General features: G+C 37.5%; 1 protein-coding gene across 5 annotated transcripts in view; it reads right to left on the bottom strand.

The window, feature by feature from the left end:
• The window catches only part of Pcnx4 (pecanex 4), a 35,636-nt gene extending 20,409 nt beyond the window's left edge, over positions 1–15,227 (bottom strand). The window contains exons 1-4 of one of the 5 annotated variants that reach the window (XM_048362156.1): positions 6,022–6,119; positions 5,463–5,484; positions 3,463–3,505; positions 27–206 (exon numbers count right to left, since the gene is read on the bottom strand). In XM_048362156.1, the coding sequence (XP_048218113.1) occupies positions 27–175 (149 nt within the window). In that variant the 5' untranslated portion in view covers positions 176–206; positions 3,463–3,505; positions 5,463–5,484; positions 6,022–6,119. Of the gene's footprint in view, positions 1–26; positions 207–3,462; positions 3,506–5,462; positions 5,485–6,021; positions 7,003–14,964 lie in introns of those variants that run through there. The other 4 variants (XM_048362153.1, XM_048362155.1, XM_048362154.1 and 1 more) reach the window with 4 other exon arrangements.
• Between the last annotated feature and the right edge of the window lie 5,117 nt (positions 15,228–20,344).

The following is a 20,344-nucleotide window of genomic DNA, read 5'->3' as shown; positions in this document are numbered from 1 at the left end:
ATAAAATTTCTTTATTAAATTATTACCTCAGGCGGGTTGACATAGGTGAGCCTCCAAGGCCAAACTGTAAAACCTGTTCCACTGCCCATAAGAAAAGTGCATCAGGTGGGGGCAGAATCCCGAGTGCCCACAGAAAGGGTAAAAATATAAACAAGATGTGTAAAATCTGATTCATTTGTTCTAGAGCTGGAATATTTACAACAAATCTACAAGAAAAAGAAAACATTTAAGTCATATAAAAATACACAAAAAGAAAACAGAGGGAGGGAAAAAAATCCTTAGAGAAAGGTCCTCATTCTAACTTACAATCTATACATATCTGACACTACATCAATTATGTGAGAGCTATAGAGGACATATAGATTTAGATGTGCAAAGCCATCACCATATAGTGATAAAATTGAACAGAGAAATTTGTTAAACATATGAGATTTTTAAGAATTTAAAATTGCAAGTAACTTTAGGAAAAGCCAAAGTCTTAATAACATTCATATGTTAGTAGGTGGCAAAGAAAATGAAGTTCTTGCCTTATTCCTATTCTCTGTATTGTACTGCCCTCTTCTCAGATCTCAGAATCTTAGGCAACAAGAGCTAAATTTAGCAATTTGTACAAGCAAGGGTGTGGTTTTGAGAACACAAACTTGTACAATATAATTTCCTTATAGAGTAGGGCTACACTAAATAGAAAAACTGACACTTAGTATTGAACTTTTATAGTTAAATATAAAATTATTAAAATTGTTTCAAATAATTTAATACAAAAATTAAAGCATAGGGAAAATGCTGAATCAACATACTGCCAATATTATGGAATAAGGTTAATTAAACACTCAATCATGTCAGAGCAGGTATGGATTACAAAAGGCCTTAAGAGAAAACTAAAGTTCAAAATTTATCGCATAATGGTAGCTGATGATACCTAAGTTTCAAAGAGAAAGACAACTTTTATAATATTTACCCAGCTAAAGGTTTGTTGAAGTAAATGTATAGCAACTATGAATATAATGTATAGACATGTCTGCCCAGAGATGCCAGGACTGCAGCAAATTATAGTACCTCATAATGTATGTCCTGCAAATTGTTATAAGTGGAGAGAAAATTAATGATACTATATTAGAGGACAATATTTTCTGTAATTTTAGAGTTCATTTCATTCTAAGAAAAAAGTATTCAAAGTAATTAACAACAACAAAAATCAAGCTCCACAGCAAGCCAAGGAAGGTCAAGGAAAGCATGCAGATTTATACAGTTGTTGTTTTAAAAAGACAATACTCCTCTTATATACTCATAGGATTTGTGAAAAAATAATGTAAATTCAGGAAATTTATCAAAATTAGGTTCTATCTCTAAATCCTTTTGCTCTTAAGTAACAAAAGCACAATATAAACAGTATCTTCATAAACAATTATAAGAATATTAGACATAAATATATAAACTATAAGTATACCAAGTAAAAATATTTTTTCTTGCATATACAACATAGATTCAATTAGATGATGAATATGGCTCTTTTTATGGGGAAAATGTCTAAATCTAATGTTTCTGAAAATATAATAGGAATTTTCTAGGGTTAAAAAATGTCATTCCTGGGCTGGGAATATGGCCTAGTGGCAAGAGTGCTTGCCTCATATACATGAAGCCCTGGGTTCAATTCTTTAGCACCACATATATAAAAAATGGCCAGAAGTGGCCCTGTGGCTCAAGTGGCAGAGTGCTAGCATTGAACAAAAAGAAGCCAGGGACAGTGCTCAGGCCCTGAGTCCAAGCCCAGGACTGGCAAAAAAAAAAAAGTAATTCCTGGGCTGGGAATGTGGCTTAGTGGTAGAGCACTCACTTAGCATGCATGAAACTGGGTTCAATTCCTTAGCACCACATTAACAGAAAAAGCCCGAAGTGGTGTTGTGGCTCAAGTGGTGGAGTTCTAGCCTTGTGCGAAAAGAAGCAAGGGAGACAGTGCTCAGGCCCTAAGTTCATGCCCTAGGACTGGCAAAAAAGAGAAAAGTCAGTCCTTAAGAAAAAAAAAAAAAGATTTGAAACTAACAACTATAAAAATATTCCAAATTCTGAACACTAAGATTCACATGCTATAAAAGTAGTCTGTACAGTGGCTATAGGGATGTAAATGTGTATCACTCAGCCAAATAATTCCTAAGTCCCTGAGCTAAGTAGCTAAATTTTATTCATGCATGTGCTGACAAAACAAAACGTACAAAATCTTTTAAAACTATAAATGTATATGTAATTATATATACAGGCTATAGACTATATACACATACTTTACATATATTATGTAGAGTAAAGTATAGGGAGAGAAAATTCATAAACTATGGGGTGCAGCTCTCTAGCTTTCTCTTAAATTTTCTGAAATGAACCCAAGAAACAATTTGATTTTTCTGCCCACTCTCCATAATTAAAGTGTGTGTATTTTATTCATGTTTAGCTATATTGTTATCTCAATTCTTTTTTTTTGGCCAGTCCTGGGCCTTGGACTCAGGGCCTGAGCACTGTCCCTGGCTTCTTCCCGCTCAAGGCTAGCACTCTGCCACTTGAGCCACAGCGCCGCTTCTGGCCGTTTTCTGTATATGTGGTGCTGGGGAATCGAACCTAGGGCCTCGTGTATCCGAGGCAGGCACTCTTGCCACTAGGCTATATCCCCAGCCCATTAATTCTTTTTTATTTGGGTATATTTTTCTGAAAATGAAACAAGAGGTAAACTGATCATATTATTCTTTAAGAACAGATATGGGAGCCAGGTGCTGGAAGCTCACACATGTAATCCTACCTACTTAAGAGGCTGAGATCTGAAGATTATGACTCAAAGCCAGTGTGGGCAAGAAAGTCTGTGAGACTCTTATCACCAATAAACTATTCAGAAAAAAAGCTAGAAGAGGTGCTATAGCTCAAGTGGTAGAGCACTAGCCTTGAGCAAAAGAAGCTCAAGAACAGTGCCCAGGCCCTGAGTTCAAGCCCACAACACACATACACAGATAGGAGACTTTGGTTTTTTACATACTGTAAAAATAATCACCATAACTATCAAACTTTAAATATTAAAACAGTGTATTAAACAACAAAATTTAGAAAGAAACCTTTTATGCTCTTTCATTACAGGGAAGTAATATAGAAAGTCAAAGCAACAAAATGAAAAATTAACTTTTGATTTCTTAAAATTAAAAGAGTTTAGGACTCTACTTTAAATACAAAGGTATATTGTTGATCGGTATATAATTCCTAATTTCAAATGTGGTATAATCAGATATCAACTTAAGAATTTATGTTCTGAAAATAACCTTAGCAACTTGCATCTTTCAAAAAACGAAAACATACACACACCTAAGCACATTTTAATGCTAATTTTTTTAATCAAGATTTATTTGTGGTATATCTTAGTTAGTAAATGGTGGTGATATTAAGAAATCAATTATAAGCCAGGAACTAGTGGTTCATGCCTATAATACTCACTAGTCAGGAGGCTGAGACTTGAGGATCTTGGTATGAAGCCAGTCTAGGCAGAAAAGTCCAAGAGCAAAAGTCCAATTAATGAGCAACATACTGGACTGGACTAAATGGAGAATTATGTATTTGTATTACATTGCCCTCTCATCCACAATGTAGCACAATTAGAAGTTAAGGAATAGGAAACCAAAACTTGAGGTCAGTTTCAGTATACAAACTGTCTTTAAGTATTTTTAAATGTCTTGTCTTAGTTTGGGCTTCCATAACAAAATACAACAGGCATTTATTTTCTTACATTTGTGGAAGTTGGAAGTTGAAGGTCCTAATGCCTGTATGATCAGGTTTTGGTAAGAGCTTTTTTCCTGGCTTACTTTTTTTTCTTCCCTTATTACTATTCTCATAGCAGAGAAATCAAGCCATTATATGTCACTTCTTATTGGTCTGAGGGACTGATTCCTTCAGACTGAGGTGCCTTTTATAAACTAATAACCTTTGAAGGGCCCTATTTCCAAGTAACATCACACTCAGGGCTGTGGTGTCTACACAAGAATTTGAGGTTACGTGGTAGAAAAGAGACTTTTCAATCCTTAACATACCATCCCTACCTTATCTCCAAATTCATGTCCTTTTTTCAGTCACAATACATTCATTATGTCTCAATAGTGCCCAAAGTCTTAACTTGTCCAGCTTAACTCTAAAGTCATATAAACTCTATCACCTAAATTAGATATGGATAAAGCTGAGGTACAATCCATCTTTGGAACAACAAAATCCCTTTCCAGCTGAGAACCTGTGAAACTAGTTAAGTATTGCCAAAATATAATAATGGAGCTCGCATGGGACGAACACACTCACCCCAAAAAGGAGACATAAGAAAAAAGGGATGATGGGTCACAAGCAAATCCCAAATGTAGCAAGGCAAATTCTTAGATCTTAAGGCTTAAGAATAAGCCTTAAAAACGAAGAGTTCTGTACTCAGTAGTCCTGCCACCAAGGCTTGGGGTAGAGGTCATCTGGCCTGTGGAAACTGAAAGTCTTTCAGTCACTTTGGGCAGTGTTTCTTCCCTTTTCTTGAAGAATAGCACACATTTATAGATGGGCAGTTCTGGCATCTCATCTTGTGAAATCCAAGAAGTTCAATAGCCTTCCTTTATTTCTTTCTGTCTCCACCCTTTTCAGTTTAAATTGATAGTGTTTCTGCTCACATAATCCCATGTGTGCTTTATGTGGTAATCCAGTCACATCCTTGATACTCTCATCACTTTCCATGTTTTACAACAGTATAGATGGTAAATTTCCAAATCATCATTTTTTTCTTAACTCTTAAATCTTTCTTGTTTTGCCTTTTACTTTAAACAGGAAGAACCAAGCTATTTATTTCTTCACTTTCCTTTACATTCTCCTTACCTAAAAATCCAATTTAATCTCCTACAAACTCTAAACTTGTACAAAACACCAGCATGGTTTAGCAAAGCTGTTTCCATTTTATACCAAGGATTACCTTTCTTCCAGTTTCCAAGAACATGTTCATCTGAGGCATAACTACAATTACCCTTAATGACTCAATTTCTAGCAGGTATGCCAACACACTTCCATCTTCCACACATTACCCAGTTGTAAGGAATTTGTTATAGCAGCGTCTTACTTCTCAGTACTAAAATCTTAAATTTTGGCTGCTATCACAAAATAACATTAGATGGGATGATTTAAACAACAGAAACTTATTTTCTCACAGTTCTGGAGGTTAGAAGTCCAGGATCAGGCTGTCAGTATTCAAGTTCTGGTGAGGACTTCTTTCCTGGCTTATGGATGGCTGCCTTCTTGCTGTTTCTTAGGAGGTTACTAATCCCATTAGACTAGGGTCCCACCTTCATGACCTAATTAGTTCTCAAAACCTCCATCTCCAAATAACATTTCATTGGGATTTTGAACTTCAATATATGGCTTTTGCAGGGAATAAACATTCAATGTATAACATTTTTGTACATTTCTACCTGGACACTAACCTGGGAAAGAGAAAGCTGCAATCTACAGAAATAGAAAAAGAAAAGTCAGATTTAGAAAAGGTAAGGAAATGGTAGTATTAAGAAATTTTGTAAATTATTTTTAAAATTCTTTTTACTCTATAATTTAAAAATCAAAATTCCTTCTGTATATTATTCTTATAAGAAAATTAGAAATATATTTTCTATGCATGTAAAGTTTATTCAATCTTAATATAATGTTTATGTGTATAAATTTTAAATTTACCCCTGTCCCAGAAAGTTTCATTTCTTGTCCCAGGGTCCAGTCAGGCTCTTTTGTTTTTTAATACTGATTATTTAAAGTAAAGAACATGATTGCAAACTTGCTTATTATATTTAAAAGGATATTTTGTTTCATCTTGTTTCTTCAGTAAGATTTAACAAGTGCTTTATAATATGAATTTTTAGAGACCAGTCCTAAAATATTAATCAAAACAACTTACCCCCCAGTGGCCAGATCTTGATTTTTAAGTAACAGATTTATTATTTTTAACTACAAAGAACCCTCTTATCTGGTATAAAGAATCTGATAGGCTTTTACCTGTGTATAAGATCCACAGAAACAAAGAAAAAAATATAAAGCGGTCTCATGAGAGGAATGATTTCATAAGTGTCCTGGGTTTGGAAAGTCGCAGTCTCTGTAGCTGTGTTTACAATTAATGAATATTCTCCTATACATAGTGTCATCCATCCAAAGACAAAGAGTAGAGCAGTGCCTCCAGTACTGCCGTATAGCAAGGTTATTCTATTTGGGAGCAAATACCATGTTCCAAGACCACACATCAACCCAGCAAGAACAGAATGGAACACTGTATTGGCTACATTTTTCTTGCCAGGAATCAGAAATTTGACAGTCTCTGCCCCAGTACAGCTGGTAAATTCATGATCATCTTCCTCTGCTAAAATATCTGTGGTTAGTATTCGTTCTACTGTTGCTGATTTTGTTTTGGCATATAAACTTGCTAACTGGATAACAAATGCAGTGAAAAGCATTAATCCACCTGAAAGAGCTGCTGCAGAGTAGTCTTTTAGAACATCTAGTTGATACAAAAGTGTTCCTAGTCCACCTAAAATCCATGGCATCAGGAAGAGGATAATTTGATTAACGTATATATAAGGAGGGGCACAATAGCCTAATTTGAGACGAGGGCCTCCCAGAACAGTCTGTGGGAAGCGCTTCAGAAGAAAGTCTTGTTTGTAATCATTCAGCAGAGGAACATTTGGACTCATGCTTCACTCAGGATGAATCTGAAAGTCACATCCGTTTTCATAATCAGCAGGCTCTATGGAAAAGAAAAAAAAATTCTATTTGAAAATGTCACATTTAAAACCTGGAGTGGAGGGTAGGAGACACTATTTCTTTTTTAATTCCTTTTTAGGAAGGATTTATAACTTCACCTGTAGGAAATAAATTTATTATTTTTTAAACATGAAGGAGAGCTCTCATCAGTCCTCCACTGCCTGACACATGTGAGGCACTAAATTGTTTTTAAACACAAAATAAAGGCTGAGTTATATTTTATGTGGGTTATTTTTTTGCCAGTCCTGGGGCCAGGGCCTCAGTACTATCCCTGGCTTCTTTTTGCTCAAGGTTAGCACTCTACCACTTGAGCCACAGCACCACTTCTGGCTTTTTCTGTTTATGTGGTGCTGAGAAATCGAACCCAGGGCTTCATGCATGCTAGGCAAGCACTGTACCACTAAGCCATATTCCCAGCCCATATTTTATGTTCTTTAAGAGATCCTATCCTTTATTACCCAAAACATATTATTTTTAGATTCATATTTTTAGATTCTGAGGTCACAGTTCAAAAGCTAGTACTCTCACCAGGGGCCAGTAGCTCATGCCTATAATCCTAGCTACTCAGGAGACTGAGATCTGTAGTTCAAAACCAGCTTGGGCAGGAAAGTCCATGAGACTCTTATCTCCAATAAACTGCTTTTAAAAAGCCCAAAGTGAGGCCGTGGCTCAAGTGGAAAAGTGCTAGCCTTCAACAAAAAAGCTCAGGGACAGCACCTGGGCCTTGGGTTTAAGCTGTAGGACTGGCCCATGCCCGCGCGCGCGCGCGCACACACACACACACACACACACACTCTCTCTCTCTCTCTCTCTCTCTCTCTCTCTCTCTCTCTTTTTAAATCTGGCAGTAGTTTCATCATTCCCCAGTGATTTTTGTTGTTTAACTTGTTATTCTATTACAATGGTCAGCTTTATTTCAAGATTTGTTATTATAACTCTACCATGATGCTGAAAAAATCAATCATACAGCCAGGAGCTGGTGGCTTAAGCCTGTAATCCTAGATACTCAGGAGGCTGAAATCTGAGGATCAGTTTGAAGCTAGCCCAGGCAGAAAGTCCCTATGAGACTCTTATCTCCAATTAACCACTCAAAAATTGGAAGTAGAACTGTGACTCAAGGTGGTAGAGTGCTAGCCCTGAGCAAAAGAACTCAGGGACAGAGTCCAGGCTCTGAGTTCAAGCCCCACAACCACTAAAAACAAGAACAAAAAAAAATCAATCATAGAAAAAATAATACATAAACAAACGTGAGTATATTCCAATAAAACTTCACAATTTATCCAATAGACTAGACCATAGACTTAGGGTCATATCCTAGTCTGTCAACCCCCACTTTATCAAATAAATATATTCCTCCATAATTTCCTTGAAGGAAAAAGAAGTAGAAGATAATACTATTATGTATATGACTTAATTATTACAATAAATTAATTTTTCTGTAACTTAAAAATAAGTAGGACTTACAACAGAAATCCACACTGGCACAAGTCTGATATACCTGAAGTTTGCTTCAGAGATTTAAGAAAAAACTGAGCATGCCTGTCGTATTGAGGGAAATCAAGAATAAGATGAGGTGGCTGGCTAGGAAAGGGAGCCAGAAAGTGGTATTATAAAAACCAAATTTTCTGGCTGTATGTTAGAAAATCATCTAACACATCTCTTTCCTTTTCATAGTTCTGAGTGTTTTGTAAAGTTTAATTTGTTTTCATCCATCTGATGGACTGCCCTATGATCATATCCCAAACTGTTCTGATGTTCTATTTTGAGGTAGACTCATGGAAAGCTGCCTATGATATACTGAAAAGTAAAATAAGAAAGTATACACACCAATGTGTAATTATGCATAGTTAGTATATGTATTAAAAGTTTCAAAAAGGATACTACGTAAACTGTGTGTTTAATATATAATATTGGAAACCTATTCAAATTTGTAAATGCCCTCCAGACTCAACTCCATGTCCTATAAACATACCCTGTGCTTTTCCTCCTTGGTATCCATTGCTATGTCCTTTCTTTGCTCAAGATATATTCTCTTCCCTTCTCTAATTAGTAATTTTGGTGAACTTTAAGAATCAGTTGAGTCAGGTGCTGGTGGTTCACACCTGTGATCCTAGCTACTCAGGAGGTTGAGATCTGAGGATGAAGGTTCCAAGCCAGCCCAGGAGACTCATCTCCAATTAACCAAAAAAAGCAAGAAATTAAAGTGTGGCACAAGTAGTAGAGTGCCATCCTTGAGTGAAAAAGCTAAGGGACAGCACCTAGGCCCTGAATTCAAACCCCTTTATTGAAAGCCAAGAGAAAGAGAGAGAGAGAGACAGAGACAGAGACAGAGACAGACACCCAATCTAAGCTAGACTCTAGTCAATTCTACCTATAATCCTTCAGCCTGCACAGAAAAGTCTAGGAGATTTCTCCAATTAACCAGCAAAATGCTGGACTAGAGGTATGCCATAAGTGGTAGAGGGCCAACTGAGAGCACATACACTAGGTGGCAGTGTGAGTCCTTGATTTCAAGACTCTTTTAGGAAAGATTCCATCTAATCATTTTAGAAAAATTTGCAAAGTACTTGAGTTCAACTGTGTGTCTCTTCTCTCTTATATACATAAGACATAAGACATTGCTCATAAGGGAAAAAAGACATTGCTTGTTCTATACTATAAGTGTACTTACAGAAGGACATATGAGAAGATCTTGTATTGTTAACTTCTTTTTGTATGCATTTCTTTTCTCTACTAGTAATAAGATATTTGTGGACAGGGTCTAACAGTTGAGATCATTTTGATTCTTCAACACTTAGTAGAGTATCATGGTATGACAGAGTTTAACACATTAATGATTAAAGTTAGAAAATATATTTTCCTGTCTCAAAGGAAAGCTGTGAGAATTTTCCATTTTTGAAACTTCTTGCACCATACGTTGGCCCACACAAAATAGTAAGTGCAAAACCTGTATATTCCCTGTTGAAAAACAAGTTCAAAGTCTCTTCATTTATTTTACAATTATAGGATTAGGAATAGTGTCTATTGATATTGTTGGCTCAGGAAAGATTCTTTCGAAAGTAGGATATCTGAAGCAACAAAGGAAAAAGATGGCCCTGGCTGAGATATAGAACTTCTTTTTACCAATACAAAACAACATGGTGGAGAATTTAAAGATTTGGAGGTCCTTTTATAATTTAGTCATTGTCCTACACTAAGGTTTAATATCCATCATGAAAGAGGAGTTCTTACGGAGAGAAGGGAAAATGTAGAGTAGATGTCATAAGAGATAAAATAAGGGAGGAACAATTAAGAATCAAGTGATAACATCAAGAAGTAAAAGAGAATATAAATACAGGTTCAATCAGAAGCCTTAGAAACACAGAAGAGAAAATTTGGCTGGGGATTTGTTATTTTAATGGGGTATTTTTTTTTTTTAAAGTCTTGCGCGGGCTGGGTGCTGGTGGCTCACACCTATAATCCTAGCTACTCATGAGGCTGAGATCTGAGGCTGAAGGTTCAAAGCCAGCCCAGGCAGAAAAGTCTATGAGATGCTTGTATCAAATTAACCACTAAAAAAGCCATAAGTGGAGCTGTAGGTCAAATGGTAGAGTGCTTGCCTTGAGCTAATAAGCCAAGGGACAGTGTCCATGCCCTGAGTTCAAGACATGCACGCAGTGCTATGACAAGGGAAGTGAAAAAGTACATCAGTGAGGGAAGCATGTTGTACACAGGAAAAAAAAATGAGGGAAATCTGGCAGCAAATTAGACTTAAAAACTGATTTAAACTACGTATATTTTAAAACATTAATAATACAGAAAAAAACATTAAGAACACAAAAAAAGGATATTCATTTCTAGCAAATCATTAGAAAGGGGACAAAAAATAAAAGGTGTTCATTGTAACATTTTCATAGATAACAACGTATTCCTATTAGATGCATCCCTGTCAATCACTATCCCTCATCTATCTCCCTTCCCCCTTCTTAAAGCAATTTCAACAAGATTCACTGTTCTATTTTCATACATGGAAATAAACATATTCATCCTCATCATCCTTTCTGTAATCCTTCCCCCTTCTTGCTGATACCTGTTCCCAGAGACTGTTTTACTTTACTGTTAGTTATTTTCTTTTTTAATGTATGTTAATTGGGGCTGGGAATATGGCCTAGTGGCAACAGTAACTTGCTTCGTATATATGAAGCCCTGGGTTCGATTCCCCAGCACCACATATATAGAAAATGGCCAGAAATGGTGCTGTGGCTCAAGTGGTAGAGTGCTAGCTTTGAGCAAAAAGAAGCCAGGGACAATGCTCAGGCCCTGAGTCCAAGCCCAGGACTGGCAAAACAAACAAACAAAAATGAGAAAAGAGCTAATATCTTAAAATAAGAAAATTAAATATAATGTATGTTAATTGTACCAAGGGTTTCATGATGGCATGTCAGACACACATACATATATATATGTATATGTATGCATAGACATATAGACCTATAGACACATATATACATACATACACATATATTTTAATCAAACCAAACTTCTTTCTCTTTCCACATCCCTACAAACCCCATTGATCAACAGCTTTCACTATGGTTCCTTATGTCATCTTCATACATAGCTGTAATATATTTTGAAATTATTCACTCTCAGTCTATTTCCCTCTGTTCCTTCTCCCCTTAAACAACCCCATAGAATCATGTTTCTATGTATGTATGTATGTATGTATGCATCCACACACATAAATTACAAATCCTGGAACATTTAAAAAGGTATTTAAGAATTAAAGCCATATGACATCTAAAATTTTAGCTACTCAGGAAGCTGAGAACAGGAAGATCATGGTTCAAATTAGCCCAGGGTGAAACATGCATAAGACCCTTTCTCAGCCTACAGATAAGCACAGTGGTGTACATCTGTCAATCTAAGTTGTGTGGGAAGCTCAGATTAGAAAGCTAGTGAGACTCCATCTCCATGTAGGGAAGCTGGACACAGTGGTACATGCCTGTGACCTTAGAAATTATGCTAAGCCTAAAGTAGGTGAACATGGGGCTCAGGCATGCGCCTGAGTGGGAAACAAGAACCTATTCTTTACAACAAAATAAAAACAGAAAAACAACAACAAAAAGAAGGAAACATGGCAGGAAGCATAGCTTCGTGATAAAAAACAAAAAACACCACCCTAAAGCCCTGAGTTGAAAACTATCAACATGCTCTAATATTTTTTAAAGAATTTAAAAATATTTTCTTTGTAGGAAGCAACAGTAAAAATTTATATAAATTTATATAACTGCTAACCTGGATTGTTTGCACTGAAAATAAAAGTCAGTCTGAGTAATAATTTGGTATATGCTTCTGAAGACTGAATTCTTGGAAGAACTTAGATGTACTTATATGCTGCTATCTCTAGCACAGTTGAATGAAAATGGCTCAAGACAGAGGAAACAAAAGCTGTGAAAAAGGAGCATAAGGGATAAAGATGGCATCACAACACTGATTTAGGCCAAATGCTTTCTTCTTATGCTACTCTGAATGTAGGCCAACAAAATGAAGACAGAAATGTTGCTTTATTTAGGATCTGAGTCATGTTTCTTATGAATTACCCAGAAGGATAAGAAATTGGCAGTCTGCTGGGAGGGAATTCTTAGTTGTCAAAAGTTGACCCCAACAATGCATGACACCAGACTAAAAACACCTTGAAACAAAGTAACAAAACATGGCAGTTTGGATCATACCAAATATGTAGTTTTTTAAAGTTACCAAAAATAAGTAAATACATTTCTATACAGTGGACCTTTAGCAATTGTCTGGGTTTTAATAAAGTTTACCTTAAATTCTTTTTTTGTATTAGATTGGTGCCTCCTGTCTGCAATCCTAGCCACTCAAGTGGCAGAGATTGGGAAGATCATGTTCCAGGTCAGCCAGGGCAAAAAGTATGCAATTCCTATGTCACTCAGTAAAAAAGCTAGACAGTGTTGTATAAACCTATCATCCCAGCTATGCTGTTCCCATTTGTGGAACTACAAATAGGAGGATCAGGGTCCAACCTGCCAGAGAGTAAATGCCAAATCCTATTATTTTTTAAAAATATCTAAAGCAAGAAGGACTGGGGTACTGGTCAAGTGATAGAGTGCATGCCTAGCCAAGTGGAAGGTCTTGAGTTCAAAACTCAGCACCTCCAAAAAACTTTCATATTATCCTATGAACAGAATATACTCATTTGTGCTAGTAAAATATATTTTACAAAACTGAAAAGGAAATGTACTAAAGTTTTAATTTTCCCAAGAATCCCCGCATTTACTAATTTTGAAAACAGAAAATATACATCTGGAAAAAAATAAGCTAGCCTATTTTTCAGTACACAAAAAAGCATGATATAAAACAAATTAATACTGAATTATGATGGACGGAAAAATTACTTGAGGGCTGGGATTATAACTTAGCCGAAGAGTGCTTGCCTTGCATGCATGAAGCCCTGGGTTCAACTCCTCAGTACCTCAAACAGAAAAAGCCGGAAGTGGCGCTGTGGCTCAAGTGGTAGAGTGCTAGCCCTTAGCAAAATGAAGCCAGGGACAGTGGTCAGGCCCTGAGTTCAAGCCCCAGGACTGGCAAAAAACAAAAAGAAAAATCACTTGAGACCAACAAAGTAGTACTAAAAAGTATGCAGATATGGATTTTCTTAAATAGTCTAGTGATAACTGTTGAGTGTGCCAGCAGAATGGAGAGAGATACAAAGATAGCTACCAGTATAATCCTAAATTGTTATTTCTCCAAAGACATTCAGATAGCCAGTAAGCCGAGATATGAATCAAATGCAAACCAAAACCACAGTGAGATACTACCTCAAATTCCCTAGACTGCTGAAAATAACTAGTAACAAATACAAGATTATGGAAAAGTGAAAAACCTCAAACACACATAGTAGGAATGGAAGATAGTGCAGTCCACCTTGGGAAAAACTATTCCAATCATAGGTATTATATTCAAGAGAAATGAAAACATGTCTAGACAAAAATGTATACAACAGCAGAAATGTTCACAGCAAAAATAGTTACTGTCAAAAAATGGAAGCAACACAAATATTCATCATCAATATTCATCATCAAATAGCTGAATGGGTAAAGTAGGGCACATCTACATAATGGAAAGTAATGAAGTTCATATATTCACCACAATATGGGTAAACTGAAAATATTATTCCACCAGTGATGACTTGTTACAATATAAGGCCTGTGAAATCATATCGTACATGGCAAGGCAGACACATATGCTTCTTGGCTGACTTTCTGCCTGTACTAATAATTTTGTATGGCCTTCAAATGATGTTATAAATAACCAAATGGCCCTCTGCAGAAAAAAGGTTCCCCAGCCCTGTGGAAGAAGTCAGTCACACCCCACCAAATATTGTGAGGCTCCATTTATATAAAAGGTCCTATAGGATAGGCGAATCCGTAGGGACAGAAAAAAAATTAATGGTTGCCTAGGACAGGTAGAGACAGTAATAGTGAATGGAGACTTGAGAGATGATGAAATGTTCTAAAACTGTAGCAATAATGATGACTATACTAAAATGTGTACACTTTAAATAAGACAAATGTATGGAATGTGAATTATATTTCCATAAAGCTCTTACAACCGAGAAGTAAACGATTACCTGTCTTGTATTTTCTGCAGCAGTTAATAACAAATAGGCAACTTTTTCAATAGGAAAAGTAAAATCAACTAGCAAGTGCTCCAAACAGTTAAGTTGATAAAATTTTAATAGGTGAACTGGAGGCTAAGAAAGTTTGGGGAACATGAGGGGTGGGTGTGGGTGTAGCAGTGGCTATGAGTAAATACCCCTAACTACAGTAATAACTTAATGAAAAACAAACAAAAAAAGCATGTAACAATAGTGAAAAGGAGCCAAGGAATGTAACCCAGCTACTCAGGAGGCTGAGATCTGAGTTCGAAACCAGACCAGACACTAAAGTCCAAGAAGCTCTCCAATTAACCTCCAAAAAAGCCAGAAGTGAAGTTGTGGCTCACGTGATTTTGAGCACCAGCCTCGAGGGAAAAAACTAATGTTTTCAGCGCCACGGTCGCACCTACAACAAGGCCTCACAGCAAAACTCGCGAGGTCGGGTTGAGGGGTCGTCGCAGCCAGGCCAGGCTGGGAAAAGGAGGCGGCGCAGCCTCCAGGTGAGGGGCGGGGAGGGAACGTACCTCGCGTCACCCGAGGAAGAGGAGACCAGGAGGCATCCTGGGCACTGCATGTTTGTCGGTAAACTGAGTCCTGAGCTGCCTCCCGGAGGCTGGGTACTCCGGAACGTGGAAGCTGAGCAGCCGCCACAGCCCCCGTACGAGCTAGACACCAAGCCTCTCGGGCCGCTCCCCGTTGCCATGGCTAACGACAACTCCCGCCAGAGTCTCGCGAGAGGCGCAGCGCAGGCGAGCGCGCTCAGGAAGAGAGGCCGCAGCCGTCTCGCCTCGTCCCCAGCCTGCGCACGCACCTTGGGCGGGCCAGGCCGCCGGGACGCGCGCTTCTTTCGCGCCGGGGCTTGGCCTGGTCTGTGGGAGCTCCTGGGACTCGGGTGCTGGCACTGCCTTTAGCAGAGAATGGGAGGCAGCGCGGGCTCCGAGCGTTCACTCAGGCCACGGCCCCACGCTAGGGCGTGGTTGCCCCGGTGACGTGACGCTTTTTCTGCAGGCTCGAGCTCTGGTGGGCGGATGCTGCCGCCGCCATATTGGGAGCTTCCACTTACCCTGTTTGGACCTGGTGAACTGACTGACTCTGGAGTCCGTCGGGGAGGTTGAGCTTCCCTGGATCCAGCGCCCTTTGTCAAGACGCCCAGGCCATCACTACCCAAGACCCCCACAGTGATCAGTGATTTTCAGCATTTTTAACCGAAGGAATCCTGTTGGAATTGCATATGGGATTACCTTATTGCTCTTTACAAGTACTTTTTTTTCCTTTTTCTAAACTGAAATCTGTGACAGAGTCTTGAGCAAGCCCACTACTGGTCCCATCTTTCCGACATTTGTTCATTTTTATGTCATTATGGCAATTTTCACATTTCAAGCTTTTCCCCGTTTTTTGTTTTTTGGTTTTTTTTTATGTCCACAAACGGCCCCAAGTACTGTTACCAGAAATTTACGCTGAGTTGATCTCACTGAGAGCCGGATTCGTGTTCCGGACGGTGAAGGATGGTGAGAAGCAGGCACAGTTTTATTGAAAATGGGGGATGGGGGAGGAGGAAGGAACTCCCAAGCAGGAGAAAGACTGAGCTACAGTGATGGCATTGTCTAGAGCATTTCATATATTTCCTCTAGCCAGGCTTCAACAGTCCTAGGATTGGTGGGTTTTCTTTTCTTTCCCTAGGCGGCCCTGGCACCGAAGACCCAGTGGGATGTACTCATTTCCTGGGTCTTTTGCCCTTACTCAACCTATCTTTCTACTTCCTGGTTTTCTTGTTGCCACATGTTCCTGTTTTGTTGCTCTTAGGCTTCTGGTTTATCAGTCTAACCTTCCTCCTGCAATTTGTATAGGCCCTCAAGTCCCTGACTGCCTCTTTTCCCACTAGCCAGTTGTTTGGGGGCCATTACAAACTCCACCCATATAACACAGTGAACTTAATAAATGTGTGTGTGTGGGGGGGGGGCGGTGAATTTACCAACCTCTTGTTCTCTTTTATCGCACCCTCTCTAGGCTCTCTATTCTGCCTGGAGAGTACACTATTGAAATTAGAGAATAACACTGCAATGGATTTTAAGCATTTGTGCAAAAGGGTTGACTATTCCTTGTTAAGTTTCGTGAAGAAGGCATGTCAAAAGCCAAGATTGGCCTCTTTGAGCCAAATAGCCAAGCTCAAATGCAGATTTCTTGAAGGTAATTAAAAGTGATTCTCAGGAAGCTTATAGATAATATGAAAGTGAAAGTCTTATTATTGATATGGGGAAAGATTTAGTAGTCTGCATGGTAGATCAAACCAACTACCACATCCCTTTATACCCAAGGTCCTAACTTCCAATTCTGTGAAAGCTGAGAGGGGTAAAGAAGCTAAAGAAGAAAACTCTGATGCCTACAGAGGTTGGTTTATGATTAAGTTATTTTCAAAACATAAAAGTAGGGTAAAAGAGCAAGTGCCTAATGTAAAACCTGTGGCAAATTATAAAGAATATATAGCTGATAATTTATTTACTCATGGTTGGCACCCTACCACTTGAGCCATACTTCCAATATGTCATTTCACTGTTTAATTGGAGGTAGAATCATACTTTTCTGCCCTGTCAGGCTTTGAATAGTAATCCTCAAGTCTCAGCTTCCTGAGTAGGCAAGCTCACAGGCATGAGCCATTGACACTGAGACAGAAGTTTCATATGGGGCTGGGAATGTGGCATGGTGGTAGTGTGCTTGCCCAGTGCATTGAAGCCCTGGGTTTGATTCATCAGTACCATATACACAGAATAAGACAGAAGTGGTGCTGCAGTGGCTCATGGCATGCATTCAAGCAGTCATCAATCCCACTCCCCCCCCCCTTTTAATGTAAGTGGATTTGTAGCTGTGTTTTTTAAGAACAAGCAATCAGTGTCCCTTGTTGAAATGTTACTAAGGTAGCTGTTTATTAGTAAAGCAAGGCAAAGTTCCTGTGTTTCTTTTTGTTGTTCTTGTTCAGCTGGGGACAGTTTATTACTGTGGCATTTATTTTAGATCTAGGAATCATTCTTTTGTATTTTGGGTTTGTGGGGTTTGTTTTGTTTTGTTTTGTTTGTTTTTTGCCAGCTCTGGGGCTTGAACTCAGGGCCTGAGCACTGTCCCTGAGCTCTTTTTGCTCAAGGCTAGCATTCTAACACTTGAGCCACAGCGCAACTTCAGGTTTTCTCTGTTTATGTGGTACTGAGAATTTTAACCCAGGGCTTCATGCATGCTAGGCAAGCATTCTACCACTAAGCCACATTCCCAGCCCAGATATAGGCATCTTAACAAGGTGTCCACAAAGACTTCTTGTTGAAAACATACCCATAGGCTCAATGCCCACAATCTTCATTCCTTATGAAATTTGATTTTTTTCTCAAGTTCTGGGCACCTTCCAGATTGCCAGATCGAAGTCTTCAAGGTAACTTCTCAGAGCTTTAACAATGATTGGTCTCAACTGCTTTAGAAACTCATAGAAGGGAACATTGAAGCTTGTTTGTCTATGTCAAAGTATGCACATTTCCCTATATCAAAAGAAAATCAAGACCAGTTAGAAATACAGGGTGGAACTTGGAAGAGAAGACACACAGCATACTTAGGACTATTCTAATTTATGACTAATTTCTCCCGCAGATTGTTTAAAAATTCATTATATTTATATAAAAACATGACATGCATATCCTTAAACCTCATGAGAATGAGCATGTGGTGAGTAAAAATTTTAGAATGCCTCAGCATGTTCACAGGCATGTCGGTTGGGTGACATAGAGGTATGAGGATGTTAGGGAGTGACCAATAATGAATTACAAAATGTCACGTTGGAACATGCTTTAATATGTAAAATTTCATATCCCATAAACATAAATGGGAGTATAAAACACTGAATAACATGATCATAGCTTTGCATTAGTTGGTTTGCCCCCTTATTGTAAGGTACAGTATGTTTTAAATTACAATTCTGAAAAAGGTGGAATAATTCCTGATGGGTAAATGATAAATAAAACTAATTTTTCAGGTTTTGGTTATGATCAAGAGTTATCAATTTTCTTGGGTATCTACATTTTTGTCATCTTGAATCAGTAATTTCAGATATATTTTAAATTTTGATTCATATTTAATGTTGTAGAATATTGTCATTACTGAAAATTTATTTCATATATTTCAAAAGAAAACACAGGTGCATAAAAAGAGAATACAAGTGTTGGTGGCTCACTCCAACAATCCTAGCTACACAGGTGGCTGAGATCTGAGGGTTGTGGTTTGAAGTCAGCCTGGGCAGGAAAGTCTGAGACTCTCATCTCCAATTAACCACTGACAGGCCTGAAGTTGAGCTGTGGCTCAAGTGGTACAGCACTAGCTAGAGCAGAAAATCCCAGGGACAATGCCTAGATTCTGAATCAAGTCCTAGGACTGGCACACACACACACCAAAGAAAAAGACAAAAGAAAGAAAATACAAGATTATTGGTAGAATATTTCCTGTATTTTTTTTATATACTTTAGCTCATTAATGTTTAATACAAAAATATTGACAAAACATTCCTCTCTCCTCAGAGCTCTACCAAGCTGCTGCTAAATAATTTGGCCACTGTGCAATCAATAAAAAGGCATAGGGTTTTGTTTTCTTAATAATATCGTTATACAGGAATTTAGGAAATAGTTTCTCTGAATAAAGAATTACTGTATCAATGCTTTCATAGAAAAATGCTATGTTTTTTAGTGTTACATTGTTGAAAATTACTGTAGGTTATTTGGTATAGTGGTAAATTTGGAGCTCTGATAATCAGAGCCTGCTTAGGTCCTGGAATATAACAATGTTGCTTCAATAGATCATCTTTTTGTGTGTGTATGTGTTTGAGATTAAACATGCATCTTGTACATGCATCTTTTTTTTTTATCTTGCTAGTCTTTCAACTATACTTTTAGGTAAAAGTAGTTTAGAGTGAAAATATTTTCTTGATTTATGAATACGTTTTCAAAATTGCTTTCTAGTGTTGCATACAAAATTCAGATTTTAGTGAGCATGTGAACTATAGTAGTATATTTGTATAGGTGTACATATCTAAAATAACATAACATGCAAAACAAAATGCATGTGGGTCTTATTTGTAGATCTAGCGGTGGCTGAACATTATTGGAAGAGATTTTCATGTTTTGTTTCTGACAATGTAATCTTAAATTAAAGTTAATGCTGATTTTTTACTTGTGTGATTGGAGTTTTTCTTCATGCTGTTAAATGAAAACTAATATATAAAAAATCAGAATATTAACCTTACTGAAATTTAAAAGTTCTTTTATTTTTGAATTTTAAGACAATGTTGGATTGTTTTATTTATAATTTTCCTATACCAGTAAATAATAGAATGTGTAAATATGTTTACTTGTAGAGATAACTATATATCAAGAAACATTGGGTTGTTTTATTTGAGGCTTTTACATGAAACTTGTTTACAGATTATTTCCTTTTGAATTTTCTCTTCTGGCTTCCTAATACTGAAAATATTTTAGAGGTAAGATTTCTCTTAATGGCATATGTATTCTGCCTAATACATGTTGTAATACAGCCAAACAAATAATTAGTTCTGTTACAAATAGCAAATATTAAAATTTTAAAGATATCCCTATTAGTATAGAGGCATGTAGTCTAAATTCCACAGTTTACTACCTTTTTTCCTTTGTTGATATACCCAAGTATACTCTAGAGTAGGAGAGTGGGCTATATAAAACCTAAGTTACATTTCTAATTTTGATAAGTCATTTTCTACACCTCCTTTCTCCAATATATAATGGGTCTTAAAATTCGAACCTGAATATCATCTGGATTCTCCCAGAGGAAGTGTTCATTTCTTTATTTTCTTCCAATGCATAGAATAAATAGAACTTTCCTTATGAGTCAGTGTATTATCTTCAA

This window comes from Perognathus longimembris, chromosome 14 (assembly GCF_023159225.1).
Source record: "Perognathus longimembris pacificus isolate PPM17 chromosome 14, ASM2315922v1, whole genome shotgun sequence".
In the NCBI taxonomy this organism is placed as follows: Eukaryota; Metazoa; Chordata; class Mammalia; order Rodentia; family Heteromyidae; genus Perognathus; species Perognathus longimembris.
The sequence above is the reverse complement of the archived record's forward strand: the minus strand, read 5'-3'. Positions and strand labels throughout refer to the sequence as shown.